This window comes from Bos indicus, chromosome 12 (genome assembly GCF_029378745.1).
Source record: "Bos indicus isolate NIAB-ARS_2022 breed Sahiwal x Tharparkar chromosome 12, NIAB-ARS_B.indTharparkar_mat_pri_1.0, whole genome shotgun sequence".
Lineage (NCBI taxonomy): Eukaryota > Metazoa > Chordata > Mammalia > Artiodactyla > Bovidae > Bos > Bos indicus.
This window is the reverse complement of record NC_091771.1, coordinates 70,118,633-70,141,228: the sequence shown is the minus strand read 5'-3', so window position 1 is coordinate 70,141,228 and position 22,596 is coordinate 70,118,633. Positions and strand designations below refer to the sequence as shown.

Here is a 22,596-nt window from a genome sequence, read left to right as displayed (position 1 = left end):
TTCTTCTATGTTCAGATTTCTTTATACTCCAACTTTCACATCTATACATAATCACTGGAAAAACCATAGCTTTGACTAGACAGACCTTTGTTGGCAAAGTCATGTCTCTGCTTTTTAATATGCTGTCTAGGTTGGTCATAGCTTTTCTTTCAAGGAGAAAGTGTCTTTTAGTTTCATGGCTGTAATCACCATCTGCAGTGATTCTGGAGCCCCAAAAATAAAGTCTCTCACTGTTTCCATTGTTTCCCCATCTATTTGTCATGAAGTGATAGGATCAGATGTCATGATCTTAGTTTTCTGAATGTTGAATTTTAAGCCAACTTTTTCACTCTCCTTTTTCACTTTCATCAAGGGCTGCTTTAGCTCTTCTTTGCTTTCTGCCCTAAGGGTGGTGTCATCTGCATATCTGAGGTTATTGATATTTCTCCTGGCAATCTTCATTCCAGCTTGTGCTTCATCCAGCCCAGCATTTTTCATGATATACTCTGCATATAAGTTAAATAAGCAGGGTGACAATATATAACCTTGACATACTCCTTTCCTGATTTGGAACCAATCTGTTGTTCCATGTCCAGTTCTAACTGTTGCTTTCTGACCTGCATACAGATTTCTCTGGAGGCTAGTAAGGTGGTCTGGTATTCCCATTTCTTTAAGAATTTTCCAGAGTTTGTTGTGATCCACACAATGAAAGGTTTTGGCATAGTCAATAAAGCAGATGTTTTTCTGGAACTCTTTTGCTTTTTCAATGATCCAACAGATGCTGGCATTTGATCTCTGGTTCCTCTGCCTTTTCTAAATCCAGCTTGAACATCTATAATTTCACAGTTTACTTACTGTCAAAGCCTGACTTGGAGAATTTTGAGCATTACTTTGCTAGCATGTGAGATGAGTGCAATTGTGCAGTAGTATGAACATTCTTTGTCATTGCCTTTCTTTGAATTTGAATGAAAACTGACCTTTTCCAGTCCTGTGGCCACTGCTGAGTTTTCCAAATTTGTTGGCATATTGAGTGCAGCACTCTAACAGCATCATCTTTTAGGATTTGAAATAGCTCAACTGGAATTCCATCCATCACCTCCACTAACTTCGTTCATAATGATGCTTCCTAAGGTCCACTTAACTTCACACCATGATGTCTGGCTCTAGGTGGGATATCACACCATTGTGATTATTTGTGTCATGAAGATCTTTTTTGTATAGTTCTTCTGTGTATTCTTGCCACCTCTTCTTAATATCTTCTGCTTCTGTTAGGTCCCTACCATTTCTGTCCTTTATTGTGCCCATCTTTGCATGAAATGTTCCCTCAGTATCTCTAATTTTCTTGAAGAGATCTCTAGTCTTTCCCATTCTATTGTTTTCCTCTATTTCTTTGCACTGATCAGTGAGGAAGGCTTTCTTATCTCTCCTTGCTGAGACTGAGCAACTAAAACTAAAAATTAAATTTAAGCATTTCCCATTGCAATATGGGCACCCACTTACATCTATACTGCCAGTTTAAAAGGCTATTTGGGGAGATTATGCATGCTCATTTAGCTGTAGTATATGGAAGAACAGAGTTTAGTAAATAAGAGTATTTCCCTTTGTTCTACATGCCAAATATATATCTCAAAATCAGTAAAATTTTCATCAAAGCTTATTGAATAAAAAGAATTATCTATTAAAACATGAATTGTGGAACTGACTGTAAAAGTGCTCACAGGAGACACATATGCAAGGGCAGATAAGGATCAAAGTAATAAAAACAGATATTATTATTACAGTATCAGGTACCACAGTACCTCTAGGCAATGAAGTAAATAAACTTATAAATAATCATTATAAAGATGTGTACAGGCAGAACACTTCAGTGTAGAGATTTACAGTAGAACATAAAAAATGCTTATATATATACTAAATTTGTTGGCCTAAGTATATTCTTTCTGAAGGTACACAATTAAATCTCATTTAATAAGAATTAAACAGTTAAAGGAGCCTGGTGTGCTACAGTCCATGACGTTGCAAAGTGTTGCACATAACAACTGAACAACAACAATAAGAGTTAGCTGGCACAGCAGAATCAGGGAAACAAATGCTCTTCATCAATATAGCGTTTTAAATGGAGTACTAGCTTCAAACCTGTTTTTCATCATGGTATAAAGTTGATAGTTTTTAAATGTAACTCTTCATACCATATTTAGTAGTAATTTTTCCCTTCTTACTACTGTAAGTTCATATTAGACATGTGACACAAAAATGGCCACTCTGAATCAGAGCATTTAGTGTAGCAAATTAATAATCCCTCAACACAACTGCAAGCCTGAAAACCTCAGTCTTACTGGACCTTTTTATATGCTCCTGGAAGATAAGACTCTCATTATCTTACAAAGAAGCCCTGCCCACTAATCTGATGCTTAAAACAGCCTGGGACCCAGACAAAAATCATACAAGTGGTTACAAATGGGGCAGATACGGAACAACAGTTTTAATGATTTCAGTCCCAAACCAGGAAACTGCCCTCCACTAATGTTTATGAAGCGTAACTATAGCTGCTGCTCCCTTGAGTCCTAAAAGCTCTGTCCTCATTTCTAATCTGAGAACCTTTAAGGTGCAGCTCATCTCCCTGTTTCAAGAATAAGGACCCAGAGTTGTTTTAAAATCTTAGTTTGCTTCTTCTTCTTTTTTTTTTTTTTTTTTTTGTAATCCTGTAGCCTCTAAACAAATTTAATCCCTGGCTCAGGAAGATCCCTTGGAGGAGGAAATGGCACTCCAGTATTCTTGCCTGGAGAATCCCATGGGCAGAGGAGCCTGGCAGACTACAGTCCATGGGGTCACAAAGAGTCAGACACAACTGAAGAGACTTAGCAGCAGCTAGAATAAACATCTGCAGTAGAACTTAACTGCAGTTCTAAATGAACTGATCATCATCCATATTCAGAAGAAAGAGTATTGTTTGCCAGCAAAAGAAATGAATATAAGTCCTGTAAAGTTCTCTTTTGGTAGCTCCAGGGAGCAGTTCAAAGGGATTTAACAAAGACTTCTGACTGCATTGGTCTAGAGTCTAGTAATAGAACATCCACATGTTCTGAGTTTTGTTCTCAATGAGGAAAAAAGGGGAAAGAAAGCCAGGTAATTTGGGATGTCTTAGAGAGAGACAGCTCTGATTTACCTCTTTTAACCTACTGGAGAAAACTCAGGAAATAGAAATATCAAAAGAGCAGAGTGGGCTATTTAAAAAAAATACCTAACTTTTGCCTTGATATTTCAAAAATCTATAACATATAAAAATGAATGTTTAATAATAAACAGATCTGTGCTGATCTGTGCCAACCCTTGGTCTGTAATCATAAACACTCAATTTGCAAGGAATCTCTCTTCAACTCTTCAACCTCATTAGAACTAATTCAAATATATTCTTTTTAATGGCTGAGTAATAATCCATTGTGTATATGTACCCCAGCTTTCTTATCCATTCATCTGCTGATGGACATCTAGGTTGCTTCCATGTATGGCAAAACCAATACAATATTATAAAGTAAAAAAATTAAAATTAAAAAAATTTTTTCTTTGTGCCAACAGCATAAGGGTCTCTAGGTGCAGTGTCATCCAAAGAAGTTTTGAAATCCATTTTTTAGGTTCTTTTAGATAAGCAGCTACTACTTGAATGTAATCACTCCACAGTGTTCTTTCTGGGGAACATAACTACTTCACATCATGAGCATAAAGGATGCATACACTTCAGCCCCCTTTTGTTTAAGGAAAGTATCTAGGAAGTGCTTTCAGTTTTTACTTATTCCTGAAATTTTGAACACAAATTGAGGAGTACTTTCTTAAGAATATAGTATTTGTTTCTGAAACCTTCCGGCTACCCCCCATGACTCCAGGATTGATGCTCTATTGACACCATTTCCCTGCCTCTAGCTCCTATGCAGGCCCTTGGTGCTATCACATCTCCCCCCATTCTGACTTGCTCATGGTGGGGTCAACAGTGAGGGGGATGAGCCTAGAGGGGAGAGAGACAGAGAGAGAGAGAGAGAGAGAGAGAGAGAGAGAGAGAGAGATGATCCCAGAAGCTCACTGCTGCTCCCAGGATCACAGGGAGCAGGGAGCCAGGGAAGATGGTGTGGGCCTGGCTCACCTGAGCGGGACAACTCAAAGAAACAGCCTTGGGCTCCCCCTCTGCAGAATCTCCTCTCAGCTTCCTAGGTTCCCTAAATCAGGGTGTTGAGGTACAAGCATCACTGCTTCCTACTCCTTTGGGGAAGGGGGATATAAGCTTTTTGCACTCAGACAAGTAACTTTAAGTAATCAAGTCAACAGACTTTCTCCATCTCTGTAGTCAGCAAGATGTTGTGAAGAGAAAGGACTCTTGGCTGGGGAGGGCTAAGATTTTTAGTATCTTCTGACATTTATTAGTCCATGACACATAAGTAAATAAACTTGTTTCTAAACTGATACTGTTCAAGTGAAGGACATAGCACTAGAAATATCATCCTGTTTTGATCTATACTTATTTACTTTTGTTACATTCTAGAGAATCGCCAAGATATTTCCTCAAAATTATACTTCTTTAAGAAGCAGAACAAAGGAAAACAGAATCAGAGACCAAGAAGAAATGGTCAATTCAACTTTCCATGATCACAGCAGCCAGATACTGGTTTTATATGAAGCATTCCATACACAGACCTATTAAGTCCTCACAATAGTTCAAGGAGTTGGTACTTGTTAGCTGCCTTGTAAGGGAGAGAAAATTGAGGTGCACAGAGATGGAATACCATATCCCATATTCTTCTTCACTATTCTTTACTGCTTGCCTGCTTGTTGCTGTTGTTGTTCAGTCACTAAGTTGTGTCTGACTCTTTGCGATCCCATAGACTGCAGCACGCCAGGCTTTCACTATCTTCACTATCTCCCAGAGTTTGCTCAAACTCATGTCCACTGGGTCAATGATGCCATCCAACCATCTCATCCTCTGTCACCCCTTTTCCTCCTTCCTGCAATCTTTCCCAGCATCAAAGTCTTTTCTAAAGAGTCAGTTCTTCATATCAAATGGCCAAAGTATTGGTGCTTCAATTTTGGCATCGGTCCTTCCAATGAATATTCAGAGTTGATTTCCTTTAAGATTGATTGGCTTGATCTTGTTGTTGAAGAGACTCTCAAGCATCTTCTCCAGCACCACAGTTTGAAAGCATCAAATCTTCAGTACTCATCCTTCTTTACGGTTCAACTCTCATATCTGTGCATGACTACTAGGAAAACCATAACTTTGTCTATACAGACCTTTGTCAGCAAAGTGATGTCTCTGCTTTTTAATATGCTGTCTCGGTTTGTCATAGTTTTTCTTCCAAGGAGCAAGTGTCTTTTAATTTCATGGCTGCAGCCACCATCTGCAATGATTTTGATGAAAAGGACTTTTTTTTTTTTTTTTGGTATTAGTTCTAGAAAGTCTTGTAGGTCTTCATAGAACCATTCAGCTTCACCTTCTTCAGCATTAGTGATTAGGGCATAGACTTGGATTACTGTGATGTAGAATGGTTTGCCTTGGAAACAAACCAAGAACATTCTGTCATTTTTGAGATTGCAACCAAGTACTGCATTTCAGACTCTTCTGTTGATTATGAAGGCTACTCCATGTCTTCTAAGAGATTCTTGCCCACAGCAGTAGATATAATGTTCATCTGAATTAAATTCACCTATTCCCATCCATTTTAGTTCACTGATTTCTAAAATGTTGATGTTCACTCTTGCCATCTCCTGTTTGACCACTTCCAATTTACCTTGATTCATGAACCTAACATTCCAGGTTCCTATGCAATACTGTTCTTTACAGCATCAGACTTTACTTTTACCACCAGACACATCCACAACTGGGTGTTGCTTCCACTTTGGTTCAGCCTCTTTATTCCTTCTGGAGCTATTCTTCCACTCTTCTGCAGTAGCATATTGGAAATCTACTGACCTGAGGGGTTCATCTTTCAGTGTCATATCTTTTTGCCTTTTCATACTGTTCATTGGGTTCTCAATGCAAGAATGCTGAAATGATTTGCTTGCCTCATTAAAATCTTTTATTAATCATTCATTTATTAAAGTCTCCCCAAAGCATCCACACACTCTGTAATTCTTAAAGCCCCACAGTTTCACAAAAAGCCCTGCAGGGAGATAATCACCTTTATTTATTTATTTTTAATTTAAATTTATTTTAATTGGAGGCTAATTAAAATATTGTATTGGTTTTGACCTACATCAACATGAATCCGCCATGGGTATACACATGTTCCCCATCCTGAACCCCCCTCCCAATCCCTCCCCATATCATACCTCTGGGTCATCCCAGTGTACCAGCCCCAAGCATCCTGTATCCTGCATTGAACCTGGAATGGTGATTCATTTCTTATATGATATTATACATGTTTCAATGCCATTCTCCCAAATGACCCCACCCTCTCCCTCTCTCACAGAGTCCAAAAGACTGTTCTATACATCTGTGTCTCTTTTGCTGTCTTGCATACAGGGTTATTGTTACCATCTTTCTAAATTCCATATATATGCGTTAGTATACTGTATTGGTGTTTTTCTTTCTGGCTTGCTTCACTCTGTATAATAGGCTCCAGTTTCATCCACCTCATTAGAACTAATTCAAATGTATTCTTTTTAATGGCTGAGTAATACTCCATTGTGTATATGTACCCCCGCTTTCTTTTCCATTCATCTACTGATGGACATCTAGGTTGTTTCCAAGTCCTGGCTATTATAAACAGTGCTGTGATGAACATTGGGGTACACGTGTCTCTTTCAATTCTGGTTTCCTCAGTGTGTATGCCCACCAGTGGGATTGCTGGGTCATAAGGCAGTTCTTCTATTTCCAGTTTTTAAAGGAATCTCCACACTGTTCTCCATAGTGGCTGTACTAGTTTGCATTCATTCCCACCAACATTGTAGGAGGGTTCCCTTTTCTCCACATACTCTCCAGCATTTATTGCTTGTAGACTTCTGGATAGCAGCCATTCTGACTGGCGTGAAATAGTGTCCCACTGTGGTTTTGATTTGCATTTCTCTGATAATGAGTGATGTTGAGCACCTTTTCATGTGTTTGTTAGCCATCTGTATGTCTTCTTTGGAGAAATGTCTATTTAGTTCTTTGGCCCATTTTTAGATTGAGTCATTTATTTTTCTGGAATTGAGCTGTAGGAGTTGCTTGTATATTTTTGAAATTAGTTGTCAGTTGCTTCATTTGCTATTATTTTCTCCCATTCTGAAGGCTGTCTTTTCACCTTGCTTATAGTTTCCTTTGTTGTGCAGAAGCTTTTAAGTTTAATTAGGTCCCATTTGTTTATTTTTGCTTTTATTTCCAATATTCTGGGAGGTGGGTCATAGAGGATCCTGCTGTGATGTATGTGGGAGAGTGTTTTGCCTATGTTTTCCTCTAGGAGTTTTATAGTTTTTGGTCTTACGTTTAGATCTTTAATCCATTTTGAGATAATCATCTTTAAAAAGTTAACTTTATTTCCCATAGCAAAATTCCATCAGTAAGACACAACCTGTGTTCCAGTGCTAAATCATTTATCATATTGTTCTCAGAATTGTGTGTTATCAGTGGATAAGATTGTGGCATCTGGCAAAGTTTTGAGTCTAGAAATCTATCTGGATAAGTTATTAAATCACATATATACAAACCAAAAGAACAGACAACAAAACCTGGTTTCTGATTAAAGTATCTGTTGAAAATACCTGCTGTTAAAAATATGCTCTACTGGGGTGGGGAGGGGGTGGAATATTAACCGTTTCATTCATTTTTAAAATCAATCAAATTAAAAGCAATTAAACTTAGATACTGGATTAAAAGAACATGTGAGAATATTCTGATGTACATACTTGAGGTATGATTGACATTTTCTTCCTTAAATCATGAAGTCCAATTTCGGTTATCAAGATCTTATCAATCCAAACTCTACCTTCAGGCTCTGACAATCTAAAGAGGGCAGCAATGAAAGAACTTTTTCCAGCTCCTGTTCTTCCCACGATGCCAACCTGTGAAGAGATCCAGAAGGGATTAAGAACTAACAACATGCAACAATCCTGGGAGAAACCCTGGTGCTTGAAGTTGAACTTTAAAAGCTCTATATTGAATATAGTCTATACATTTTTCAACCATGGCACTATTGACATTTTTGTTTAAATACTTCATTGTTATGGGGTGGGAGGCTGTCCTGTGTATTGTAGGATGTTTAGCAGTAGCCATGGACTCTACCCATTAGAGGCCAGAAGCACCCCTAAACTGTCAACCAAAAATGTCAGACATTGACAAATGTCTTCGGGTTGAGATCCCCTGGTCCAAAGAAGAGTTAAAAATAACAGAATCATTCTACATAGTTTTGGAAGTTTTGACCACAGCAATCAGAGCAGAAAAAGAAATAAAAGGAATCCAAATTGGAAAAGAAGAAGTAAAACTCTCACTGTTTGCAGATGACATGATCCTTTACATAGAAAACCCTAAAGACTCCACCAGAAAATTACTAGAACTAATCAATGATTATAGTAAAGTTGCCGGATATAAAATCAACACACAGAAATCCCTTGCATTCCTATACACTAATAATGAGAAAATAGAGAAATTAAGGAAACAATTCCATTCACCATTGCAACAAAAAGAATAAAATACTTAGGAATATATCTACCTAAAGAAACTAAAGACCTATATATAGAAAACTATAAAACACTGGTGAAAGAAATCAAAGAGGACACTAATAGATGGAGAAATATACCATGTTCATGGATTGGAAGAATCAATATAGTGAAAATGAGTATACTACCCAAAGCAACTTATAGATTCAATGCAATCCCTATCAAGCTACCAACGGTATTCTTCACAGAGCTAGAACAAACAATTTCACAATTTGTATGGAAATACAAAAAACCTTGAATAGCCAAAGTGATCTTGAGAAAGAAGAATGGAACTGGAGGAATCAACATACCTGACTTAAGGCTCTACTACAAAGCCACAGTTATCAAGACAGTATGGTACTGGCACAAAGACAGAAATATTGATCAATGGAACAAAATAGAAAGCCCAGAGATAAATCCACACACATATGGATACCTTATCTTTGACAAAGGAGGCAAGAATATACAATGGATTAAAGACAATCTCTTTAACAAGTGGTGCTGGGAAAACTGGTCAACCACTTGTAAAAGAATGAAACTAGAACACTTTCTAACACCTTACACAAAAATAAACTCAAAATGGATTAAAGATCTAAACGTAAGACCAGAAACTATAAAACTCCTAGAGGAGAACATAGGCAAAACACTCTCCCACATACATCACAGCAGGATCCTCTATGACCCACCTCCCAGAATATTGGAAATAAAAGCAAAAATAAACAAATGGGACCTAATTAAACTTAAAAGCTTCTGCACAACAAAGGAAACTATTAGCAAGGTGAAAAGGCAGCCTTTAGAATGGGAGAAAATAATAGCAAATGAAGCAACTGACAAACAACTAATCTCAAAAATATACAAGCAACTCCTACAGCTCAACTCCAGAAAAATAAATGACCCAATCAAAAAATGGGCCAAAGATCTAAATAGACATTTCTCCAAAGAAGACATACAGATGGCTAACAAACACATGAAAAGATGCTCAACATCACTCATTATCAGAGAAATGCAAATCAAAACCACTATGAGGTACCATTTCACACCAGTCAGAATGGCTGCAATCCAAAAGTCTACAAGTAATAAGTGCTGGAGAGGGTGTGGAGAAAAGGGAACTCTCTTACACTGTTGGTGGGAATGCAAACTAGTACAGCCACTATGGAGAACAGTGTGGAGATTCCTTAAAAAACTGGAAGTAGAACTGCCTTATGATCCAGCAATCCCACTGGTGGGCATACACACTGAGGAAACCAGAAGGGAAAGAGACATGTGTACCCCAATGTTCATTGCAGCACTGTTTATAATAGCCAGGACATGGAAGCAACCTAGATGCCCATCAGCAGATGAATGTATAAGAAAGCTGTGGTACATATACACAATGGAGTATTACTCAGCCATTAAAAAGAATACATTTGAATCAGTTCTAATGAGATGGATGAAACCGGAGCCTATTATACAGAGTGAAGTAAGCCAGAAAGAAAAACACCAATACAGTATACTAATGCATATATATGGAATTTAGAAAGATGATAACAATAACCCTGTATGCGAGACAGCAAAAGAGACACAGATGTATAGATCAGTCTTATGGACTCTGTGGGAGAGGGAGAGGGTGGGGAGATTTGGGAGAATAGCATTGAAACATGTATAATATCATGTATGAAATGAGTCGCCAGTCCAGGTTCGATGCACGGTACTGGATGCTTGGGGCTGGTGCACTGGGACGACCCAGAGGGAGGGGAGGGGAGGGAGGAGGGAGGAGGGTTCAGGATGGGGAATGCGGGTATACCTGTGGCTGATTCATTTCGATATTTGGCAAAACTAATACAATATTGTAAAGTTTAAAAATAAAATAAAATTTAAAAAAAATAAAAATAACAGAATCAATCTACTAGCAACAAAAAATCAGAAGTTCCATAAGAAATAAATCTTTAGTTTTTATTTCTACTGTCTGCATATCTTGAACCTTGAGAATTTTGTGGATAATTTCATAGAGATATCAACAAATCAAATCAGAACTGTTACATATACATATGTATACATTTTCCCAGAGTTCTATTATTTAAAAGGGCTTATTCTCTGGGCTTCCCAGGTAGTGCTGGTGGTAAAGAACCTGCTTGCCAATGCAGGAGATGTCAACGATGAAGTGGTTCAATCCCTAGGTTGGAAAAATTCCCTGGAGTAGGTAATGGCAACCCATTCCAGTATTCTTGCCTGGAGAATCCCATGGACACAGGAGAATGGCAGGCTAAAGTCCATAGCGTCGCAAAGAGTCAGAAACGACTGAGCGACTGAGCACACATATATTCTCTGATAGAGAAACTAAATCACTTCAACGTATTAAATGCCTTGGTTATGTTCTGTCTTGAAAGGAATCATTTTAAAATTGCAAAATACTCATCTCAGTGTCTTGAAACAGTAGCCAGTACGCAAAACACATATAATAAAATCAACAACAACACAAACAACATTTGCTATTTATATGGAACCTCTCATCTGAACAGTTCAAAAGGCATTTTACAAGCCAATTAATACTTATAGTTAAGCCTTGGAAAGATATATGTCAAGTATCAGTCTGGTTATTTAAAACCAAGGCATAAAGAAATTAGTACATTAAAAATAAGATCAAAGAATCACAATAATGCAGGTAAAATGCTGGTTAGGAATGAAACTGTATTATAAAAGTTGGCTTTTCACTGTGTGCTATAAACATGCATGCAGAGCACAATATAAAGTAGCCTAGACATGGGAGCAAACTAAATGTCCATTAACAGAGGAATCGATAAAGAAGATGTGATACATATATAAAGGGAATACTGCTACTGCTGCTAAGTCGCTTCAGTCGTGTCCGACTCTGTGCGACCCCATAGACGGCAGCCCACCAGGCTCCCCCATCCCTGGGATTCTCCAGGCAAGAACACTGGGGTGGGTTGCCATTTCCTTCTCCAAAGGGAATACTACTCAGCCATAAAAAGTCATGAAATGTTACCATTTGCAGCAACATGGATGGACCAAGAGATTATAGTAAGTGAAGTAAATCAGACAAAGGCAAAGAAAATATCATGTTATCACTTACATGTGGAATCTTAAAAAAATGATACAAATGAACTTATTTACAAAACAGAAAGAGACTCACAGACATAGAAAACAAATTTATGGTTACCAAAGGGGAAAGTGGTGGGGAATAAATTAGGAATTTTGGAGTAACATATACACACTTCTTCTGGAGGAAGGCATGGAAACCCACTCTAGTATTCCTGCCTGGAGAATCCCCATGGACAGAGGAGCCTAGCGGGCTACAGATCATGGGGTCTCAGAGTCAGACACAACTGAGTGACTAAATATAGCATAGCGCATACACATTACCATATATAAAATAAAAAGGTCCTACCCTATAGCTTCCCTGGTGGTTCAGATGGTAAAGCATCTGGCTACAATGTGGGAGACCCGGATTCAATCCCTGTGTCGGGAGGATCCCCTGGAGAAGGAAATGGCAACCCACTCCAGTACCCTTGCCTGGAAAAATCCCACGGATGGAGGAGCCTGGTGGGCTACAGTTCATGGAGTCACAAAGAGTAGGACATGACTGAGCAACTTCACTTCACCATATAGCATAAGGAACTATACTCAGTATTTTGTAATAATCTATATGGAAAAAGAATCTATACATCTGAATCCCCTTGCTATACACCTGAAAGTAATACAACATTGTAAATCAACTATACTTCAATAAAAATAAATAAAAGCAGGTATGCAGAAACTGGCTTTTTTATAGCAATGAGCTTGCATAACTGCAGATTCCTTAGTGAGAGCTTCTCAAAAGATGATTTTCTCTCTATTTAGGAATTTGAATTGATGATGTGCATAAGACATGCTTTCAATCATTTGTAAATTAATTCAGTTAGTAAATTTTTATTTTTTTATTTTATTTTTTAACTTTACAATATTGTATTGGTTTTGCCATATATCAACATGAATCCACCACAGGTATACACGTGTTCCCCATCCTGAACACTCCTCCCTCCTCCCTCCCTGTACCAACCCTCTGGGTTGTCCCAGTGCACCAGCCCCAAGCATCCAGTATTGAAAATTCACAGCTTTAAACAGAGAAGAATTAAATCTTTCTGAGCACTGATTATATTCTGGGAACCTTACATATTTTCTCATTTGAATACCTTCAAAATTCCAAAGCTTAACCTATAAGATCAATAATGGCACTTCAAAAAGGAATTTATCTTTAGAGAGATTACATGTAAGAAAAGTAGCTTTAGTTGATTTATCTTTGTAGCCAATTTTCTATCTTAATTTTTTTAACACTGATGGGTCATTTTCTGCATATGGGTAGGTTCTTCTGCATACATGAATAGCTTATATATTCTCTGTACGGGCTGATCTGGGCAACATGGCAGGTTCAGTTCCAGACCACTGCAATAACATAAGTATTGCAATAAAACAAGTCACACTTTTTTAGTTTTCCCATCTATATAAAAGTTCAGTTCAGTTCAGTTCAGTCACTCAGTCATGGTATGCTATACTATATTCTGTCATGTGAGAATAGTGTTACATCTTAAAAAACAGTATTAGTATCTTAATTTAAAAAAACTTTATTGTTTAAAAATGCTAACTATCAACTGAGCCTCTGGCAAATTATAGCAGCAACATAAAAGATCATTGATCACAGATCATAACAAATATAATAATATAATAAGTTTGAAATATTGGGAGAATTATCAAAATGTGACCGAAAGACATGAAATTAGCAAATTCTGTAGGGAAAATGGTACTTATCCACAAGTTTGAGGCAGGGTTGCCACAAACGTTCAATTTGCAAAAAATGCAGTATCAGTCAAGCACAATAAAACCAGGTATCCCTGTATTTCTGGGTGTTCTCATATGTGAATCAAAACATATCGGGACATAGGTGAGAACTGTGTTGTAAGAATGTGTGTGAGCAGGACTATAAACTACAAACTCCAAAAAGAAGAGTAAGAAAAAGGCAACTCAAAGAAAATCTGGCCTGGGCTATTTCTACCGTTCAGTTTTCAAAGCTATGTCTGGAAGTCTTTACCAGGTCACCAAAGGGTTTTGCTAAGTGCCTGTGGGGAATGTCACCAATATCGGTAATTTTACATTCCTAAATCCAAAGGTACTTGGAAACAGTCTTACCTCAGCTTTACAACTGCTCCTTTTTGTTTTTCCAACCAGGCCAGGTTTGGTCTCTGACAACCACACCAACTTGTTGACATCTGCCCCCGGATCTATTTCCATACTGATACATTGAACTCCACATGATTAACATCAAATGCCCCCACAAAACAGCCACTTCTTCTGACTTTCCTACTTTAATCTCATTACTTCTTTCCCAGGCTCAACTGTCCACTTTATTTCCAGTTTTCCCTGATTCCAGCATGGTACCAAGGCCTACAGATTCTATACCTGCAATGTTTCATGACTCAATCCCTTATTTTAATGACCATAATCATTATGTGAGTAACAGGCTGTGTTAGCTTTTAAAAAACCAAACAAATCTTTTTGTTAATCATAATCAATGCAAATAAATCTAGAAAGTAAATAAATACTAGTCATCACCCCTGCACGCCAATAAATCCATTCCTAAGATACTGATGTATTTTCTTTCTGGATGTCTGTGTGTCTATGTGTGTGTATGTTGAAGACAAAAACTCATTAAAAAAAGAGATATGAACATATTGCAATTTGTTTTCATTTAATATTCACTAAAAATATTTATTTTAATGACTATATAATATTATAGTATGTGTGATAATTTATTTAATAAACCCCCTATTGGTGAATATTTAGGCAGTCTCTAATATTTTGCTATTATAAATAACTGTGTGTTAAATATCCTTGAAGCCAAATCTTTGCAAACAACTGTCATTATTTTCTTAAGTTCTCATATGTGGAATTGCCAAGAAACAGGTATGAACATTTTTAAAGTAGACTCTTAAGTACTGCCGAACTACCTCCAGAAATATGATAGCAATTTCTACTTTCAGCTGTTTCCCTGCACATTCACAAACCCATGTGTTATAACTTAGTTTTAATTTACATCAGTTTGATTTCAAAATGTGGTATCACATTCCCAGGACATCTTCCTGGAGGCACAAGAGTTCCTGTCTCCCTGCCTCTCACGTCTGCCCACTCTGGTGCACATGCTCTCACTTCTCAGATTAACCTCACGAAGGCCGGTTCTGTGCCCATTGCTCCACCCCAGGATATCTGACCTCTCCATTCTTCACGTCTATGAGTCAGTTTCCTTGGGGTCACTAGGTAGTTGTGGAGTTGGACATGAAAGTGTGTTATACATCTGATAGTTCACTTAACTGAATACTAGGTGCCTAGGTCTTCATTCACAGAATCAGAGCATCATGTTTTGCTTATGTCCCACTTACTGGAATGACTTTCAAATACATTTCCACCTGCTAAAATTCTAACCACAAGTCACTAAAGCCTCTCTTACCTGTGTAATTCCTTGGAAATTCTGTACTTCTCCCCTCATGGGGGTTTGTTTAAACCCTAACAGATGTTATACCATCTTTTAATAAACTTCCATAAAAGTTCTTACAAAGTTAATACAGCCTTTTTCTTATTCTTCAACTGGACTGTATATGTTGACAGTAGGATCTGCATTGGATTTGCCTTTGTATTACCTATGGTGTCCTGTGCAAAAGAGGCTTCTGTAGGGAGCTGAAGTTTTTAACTCAGGCTGGAGAAATGTATGAAAGATCTATTACTATATTGTCTAGGAATGTGATAAGCTGGACAGAGAAACAGACACAGCATAAGGATTCTATAGCCATAAATACAATTGCAAATGGCTAAGCTCATTTTCATGAGATAGTTTATAAGTAAACAAAGCATAAGTGATTATGGCCATTTTACACCTTATGAAAATGACAGCTATCTTTGTCCAAGCATGTACTGCATGCTGATCTCCATGCTGGGTGTTTTATGTATGTTATGTTGTTTAAGTTGTACAACTACCTTAGAGATTAGGTCCTGTCACCTCCATTTTGCAAAAGAGACGATCAAAGTTTAGTTAGATTAACTAGTCCACCTGAAATAATAAAGTTTTTAAGTGTGTAAGGATGGGACTCATTCCACATATGTCAAGTTCTTTTCCATTCTGCTGATGGCCTCTTTATCACCTGGTTGGCATGACTCCCTATTATGTCCCTCTGGCTAACTAGAACAGAGAAAGTGGGGAGAGGTGTAGCTACAGTTAAAGGAACAGACCTAACATGGAGATCCTATGGCCAGAGAGTTTAAGCAAGTTATGGATACGGGTGACTATAAAGTAGTGGGTGGGACAAGAAGGACAAAATCTCTGAACAAAGAGAATGACTGAGATCAGGTGGGCAGGCTGTAAGTGGGAAAAACCAGCACCTACAGGTGGGCTGGGGAAGAACCCTGCAGCTAAGTGGGACATAAGGTTTCCCAGGAAACAGGCCAAACAGACTGCAGGCACTGCTTAGGGCAGCAAGACTCATTTTTGATCCCATTAGGTGGTGAAAGAGCTGCACATACACTGCTGTGCAGGGCTGTCTCTGATTCTAGGTCCAGGCAGGACTGAGCCTGTGGGAAATCCCTCCAGTCCCTGCAGGAGGCTGGTGTGGGGAAGGCTGGAGCAGGATGAAAACTGCCTGTAATGAAGACAGACTCACTGAAAAGATGCAAAGAAATGCAGTGGAATCACACAGTCTTAGATTATAATGTAAAGGCATGATTTGCAGAATATAAATATGAATCTGTAGGGTGGTAGGTGATACAGAACTTTCTAGAGTCTCATGCTCAGACACAAGAGGGGTTTGGGTGATTCATGAGCTCAATTTCAAACTGTCAAAGAATGTTTCATGGAAATTATGGGTTATGAGTCATCAAACACTGTCTATGGGAGAGAAAGGACTTTACTAGGAGGTCTTGTTCAAATTTGATGCTGAGTCAAGAACTCTGGATGAGAATGGGATTCTTCATCTCTAAGAAGCTCCAGGAGATGCAGGTGCTGTTGACCCTGGCACCACAGTCTGAGTCATGAGGAATTAGGAAGCTGGTAAAGAAAGTGGGACAATTTGGGAGTGGGGAGAGGAGTTGCTGAGGAAATAAACAAGGAGAAAATGTAGGAAACTAACATATTTGTACATTATATCAAGGTCTAGTAAGCATCTATTAAAATGTATTATCTAAGTAACAACTCTGAGCAAGAAAAAAATATAACAAACCAATATCAGTCTACCTCTAGAGCTGAAAAATGCTTTAAAATAGCCTAGGACTCTCTAAAATGATCAAATAAACCATCAAATCATCTAAATGAAAAACTCAACCCAGGTTCAATATCTACGCAGGAAGCCTAAGGTGCTATTTACCTCATTTTTAGCTTACTATTTCTTCTATAAATTAGAAACCAGCATAATACCTATTAATTTTTCCCATTTACCCTAACTTCCAGGAATTGGGACAGCAGAGGAAATGAGGGAGAGAATAAAGCCCAATTTCTGCTGGTCTGGCTCACTCCCAGCAACCTCAGTCAATCAAATCCAACACAAAAGGGTATCCAGGAGTGACGGGGCCTGGGACAAGTGAGCAGGAGAGGAAACCTGAGGATGTACACAGGTGGTGTGAAATCACCTCATGAACATGCTGCCTGGTTATAATCTTTAAACACAGAAATGAAACTAATGGTGATACTGTGAGTGGACCATGACACAAATCAAAAGTCAAGTAACTGAAGTTATTAACTCAGTCTCCAAATTCAATCATCCCTCAAACATTTTAGAAGCTCAGATAGTCCTATGATTTGAGAATTTTAAGGTAGAAGAATACAAATATGTTATGTCCCTAAGATATAGATAATTCATATTTGATGTCTTTGGGCAAAATTTAAGACAGGAGCAAATTGACAGAATTATGTTTATGATGAGAAATCTGATGGACATACTTAACTGCTAGTAAGCAAACATCACCTATGGTGATTTTAAGGACAGGATTGCATCATGAGGTACAATTACTATTTTCCCAACCTACACTGAAACTGGAAATACTTAGGAGCAAGTTTTTGCCATGTGACTAACTGAAGCTGCTCTCTGGACTGTAGCCCGCCAGGTTCCTCTGTACATGGGGATTTTCCTGGCAAGAATACTGAACTAGGTTGCCATGTCCTCCTCCAGGCCCTGGATATCATTTGGGCATTAAATCTAATATTCTTTCATGTCACAAGGGCTTCCCAGGTGGCGCTAGTGGTAAAGAATCCTCCTGCCAATGCAAGTAGAGGTAAGAGACCTCTGTTTGATCCCTGGGTTGGGAAGACCCCCTAGAGAAGGAAATGGCAACCCATTCTAGTATTTTTGCCTGGAAAATCCCATGACCAGAGGAGCCTGGAGGGATGCAGTCCATAGCGTCACACAGAGTCACAAGGGTATCATTCATTAAATATGGCTACGGTCCACTAGGTAGGTCTGAGGTAGATAGAGATTTAAACAGCAGTTCCTAAAGTATTTAACACATCTAGGAAACTGGTTACTTACAATGAGTTGCCCTGTGTGTATGTTTTGGTTACTGGTTACACTTATCCATGTATTATTCACTCAACCTCGCAGCCAGCAGTCCCTCAGCACTCTGTGTGCCCTGCAGAACACTTTCTGGGGAACAGAGCTAAAAATAAGATGTTCCCTGATCTTTAGAAGCCTTAGGGTATTCTGGGATATAGACTCAAAATTACAAAGCATGTGACGATGCTTTCTTTTATTTTAATTGTGGTAAAATACATATAACATACACTTTGCCAATTTAACTATATTTAAATTGACAGTTTAGTCTTAAGTTTTCATATTGTTGTGCAACAAACCTCCAGAATATTTTTTGCCTTTTATTCTTTGTCTTGTAGAACTTAAATTCTATACTCATTAAACAATAACTCCCTACTTCCCATCCCTCTGTCCTTGGTGACCATCATTCTACTTTCTGTGTTTAGGAATTTGACTACTCTAGGAACCCCATAAAAGTAGAATTATATAGTATTTTTTTCTTGTGTGTCTGGCATATTTCATTTAGTATGATGTACTCAAGGTTTATCCATGGGTCAGAAATTCCTTCCTTTTTAAGGCTGAATAATATTACATTGTATGGATCAGGGAGAATCTTCTTTTTAGCTCTGTTCCTCAGAAAATGGCATTCTGCAGGGCACAGAGAGGGTGCTGAGGGACTGCTGGCTGGGAGAGTGAGTGAGTAACATTTTATTTATCTATTCACCTGTTGATGGATACTTGTACACACGTGTACAATAAATGCTATCTTAAGGGTATACAACATTAGGAGGAATTGGGAAGCAGACACATTAGAATTAACTCAGAAAATGAGGAGGCTTTAACCAGAAGATGACAGAGGGGAAGGGTCTCTGAAGTAGAGAGGGCCATGTGTGCACATGGGAAGCAGGGAGGATATGGTACTTTAGGAGAATCTACACACAACCTGAGTGTTGGGGAGTTTGTGAACATGAGGACTTGAGGCTGGAGAGGTAGGTGGGGAAGAGATGCCTACTGCCTTGTCTGTTCTGGTTTAGTCTGTTCTTCAAGACTCTGCCCTGGTCCCAGCTGAGAGCCTCAAGATGCATGGAAAAGGAACATCACTTGCAAACATGGGTGCTGACAGGACCAGGTCACAAGTCTTTCTACCATCTTCCACCTGGAATCTTCCCTGCTCCTCTTGGTTTGCTTTCATCAACTCTGATTGAGTCTCCAGACTCTGCCTCCATGGAGGGCTCTGGTTTTTCACCCCTGACTGATTCTGGGCTCTTCTCTGGTGTCTCTGAGCTGGCCACACAATCCCTGCTAGAATGGATCTAGGGCTGCCCTATGGTTCCAGCAGCAGCTCACCCAGTCCAGTAAGGATCAGATCTGTGCTCAAGAAAGAAGCAGTCTGTGGGCGCAGGGCAGGAGGATGACAGTCGAGTGTGGGTTAATGGAGGACAAGTCTACGGGAAGGCTCAAAGAACAGAGGAGGAGGCCATAGCTGAAGGGCATCAGAGGAAGAAGAGAAGATTTCAGAAATACAAAGAAGAATGGATGGGGAAAAAAGGAGATATTGGAGAGTTAAGAGACAGTGAGTCAAGGCTGACTTCTCAGAATCCACATGAATAATCAGGTGTCAATATAGTGTCCTGGGTCAGGCTAAGTTATAGTTCAGGAGCTCAGGACCCTCCAACCACCATGAGGGAGTTCACAACAAAGGGAAAGAAATACTGGGATCCCCATCCCCTGGTCAGTTTTCAAGAGAGATTCACCTGTGGTGTCATTGATCTAATCTGCACCCATGAAGAACAAAGAGTCCCCCCAGCACACACAAGAAAGTCAACAGCAGATGTGGCACTAAATCTTCAGCTGAATTTTAAAAAGGCAAATGGCTTAAACAAACCTTTTCTCCTGGTTTAATGTCTGTTGTCAGATCCTTCAATACCAGAGGCCCATCTGAGCTGTACTTGAAGTTCACATTGCTCAAGGCAATCATTCCATTGTTGGGCCAGTCTGGTGGTGGACGAAACTCGAGTTCCCAGGGTGCTTCTTGCTCAAGCTCTATATATTCTATCACTCTTTCTACTGAAATCATCTGAAACATATATGACATCATGTGGGTTAGGAGCAGAGGGTTTTATTTATGGATGTTCAGAGACTGTAAATAAGGTGTTCTGTTTTTATATCTTTATATCTGCTTTTTATATGGTTAAGAATATTCCAGGTCTTAGTATCTGTGAAGGACTGAAGTAGGAGTGTGATGACTCCTTTGATGATTTGCAAACTTATTCATCATCCTATAACAGTTTCACTTAGGGCTGCTTCCTTCAGCATTTTATTAAAACTAAAAGAATTAGATAAATGAATGCAAAGATTTTATTTATTCACTTTCCATATCTAAATAAAAAGAATTTTGTCAAAGAAAAGAATATATATGAACACTAATCAGTGGTTATAAAAGGGCCACGTGTTATAGAGGAGTAGAACTGGATGGTCATCAAACCTCATTTTAATAATTTCTCACTTTCTACTCTATTAGAAGAGAGAAATGCAAATATTGCATTTTTATTGTTTTTCTCTCTTTGGGACAATATGCAATACTCAAAGGAGAATATAATTTAAATACTGACCAAGGCCTCCTAAACAAAAATAACTTATCTTTGATAGCACATTCAGAGAGGTGGCTTATTCTACCAAAAAGGAGGGATAGCAGCATATTCAGGTGTTTAACACATACAAGAATAAATGCTAAAATGAGGCGGGGACAGCTATCTATCAATTAAACAAAGAACTACAAAATATTGAATTCTTCTTTTACCAATAATGAGCAATTACCAGTTAAGAAACAATAATAAACAACCTGTCCCCAAACTGGTTTATATTCTCTCCAACATTTCAGAACCTCCCTCCTACAGAGACATTTATTACATTTGAAGACAGTTTGTGATGAATAAAAACCTGCTGACATGACACACATAAGACTGAGTAAAAGATATATTTTTTTACATTAGCTTTAAACAGATAGAGGAGGATATAAAAACCTCTGTAAGCTAGATGTAAAAACAAGTTTTAATATTTTACATAAGAATTCCTTTTACACTTTTTAATGGCAAGAAGTAGTACAAGGTTAAGAATGTTAAGATAAACATCACCATATTCTCAACTTCAACGCTTAGCCTGATGCACCATGGGAACACCACCATGACGTTGAGGGCATAGGACAGTATCAGGCCAAGCTGCCCGACATTCAAAGCTAAATGAGGAAGAAGAGGGGGGGAAAAGTCAGTCCTGTTTTTGACCTTGAGGCCAGTTCCTTCTATCACTTTATTAAGCTAACTCCTTTATAATATTTAAATCATTAACATATAATGACAATATTACTTATACTTTTACTATCATTTGATTGAGTCCACAATACAATTAAAACCTCCCTCACCCAAAATTAAAACCACTATGAATTCAGAAAGACTTAAATGAACTTAATCTCAACATTGTCAATATACAGTAGACAATGAGGAATAATGTTATTATTAAGACTTTTGTCATTGTGGTTTCAAGAACAATCAAGCAATGTCACTTTGTATGTCCAATGCAACCATAGTTGGAAACCATGAAAAACAAGGCAATGGTTTCTAAAAGCCAGTGCTTTTAAAACTAAAATAAAATTCTCATTGTTCCATATTAAAGACTGTGATTCAATATTGTTCTTATAGAATATTTAGGGCTGGTAAATTCATGACATTTACACCAACACCTGCTCATCTGGTACCCAAACAGCGATGAGGATGGTGTCCTTTGCTACAGAGAATCTTTCTCATCCTCGTGCACCAAGCACCTACAACCAAGAGACCCAAGTAGCCCTAAAGCCAAAATCTAAAATCCTAACTTGGACAAAAAGCTTTACGGCAAATTTGGTTCTCTCCATCCAACTACTAAACACTACCAGGAAATTTCTAAGGTCAGCTTGCTATCGCTGAGTAGACATCAACTCATTCAAAGAAAGAGAAAAGAATAAAAGGTCCCAACAAGACCAAATGACCTCTCTACATGGGCCACACTGTGGAATCACATGCTGCAAATGCTTTAATACAATTCATTAGAACCAAACTGTACTTGTTAGACAAGGCAGCAAGAGTTTAATATAATAACTATAAATACAGCTATAAATTTTAATCACACCATAAATAGTTATTTACACCCATACTTACTTTGTGAAAGAAGCAGGGACCCAAAATCAACAAGACAGATGAAGATTAAATAGATGATATCCAGACGCAAAGAGAACCATCGGGTTATAGTCAAAAGCAAGAACCAGGCCTCTGGATTTGTGAACCATAATAAGCATAATGAATAAGTTAGAAAAACCATGTTAACTGCTTTGAACAAGAAAGACCATTTTGCTCAGTTGAGCTACAGAAGATTTTTACACAAAGTAGGGTGG

The 22,596-nt window shown here is 38.3% G+C and overlaps 1 protein-coding gene across 1 annotated transcript in view; it reads right to left on the bottom strand.

Moving 5' to 3' along the window:
* Positions 1-22,596, bottom strand: part of LOC109567078 (ATP-binding cassette sub-family C member 4-like) — a 383,334-nt gene that overhangs the window by 71,269 nt on the left and 289,469 nt on the right. The window contains exons 23-26 of the mRNA XM_070800391.1: positions 22,364-22,474; positions 21,308-21,408; positions 20,059-20,250; positions 7,849-8,004 (exon numbers count right to left, since the gene is read on the bottom strand). Coding sequence (XP_070656492.1) covers positions 7,849-8,004; positions 20,059-20,250; positions 21,308-21,408; positions 22,364-22,474 — 560 coding nt within the window. The remainder of the gene's footprint in view (positions 1-7,848; positions 8,005-20,058; positions 20,251-21,307; positions 21,409-22,363; positions 22,475-22,596) is intronic.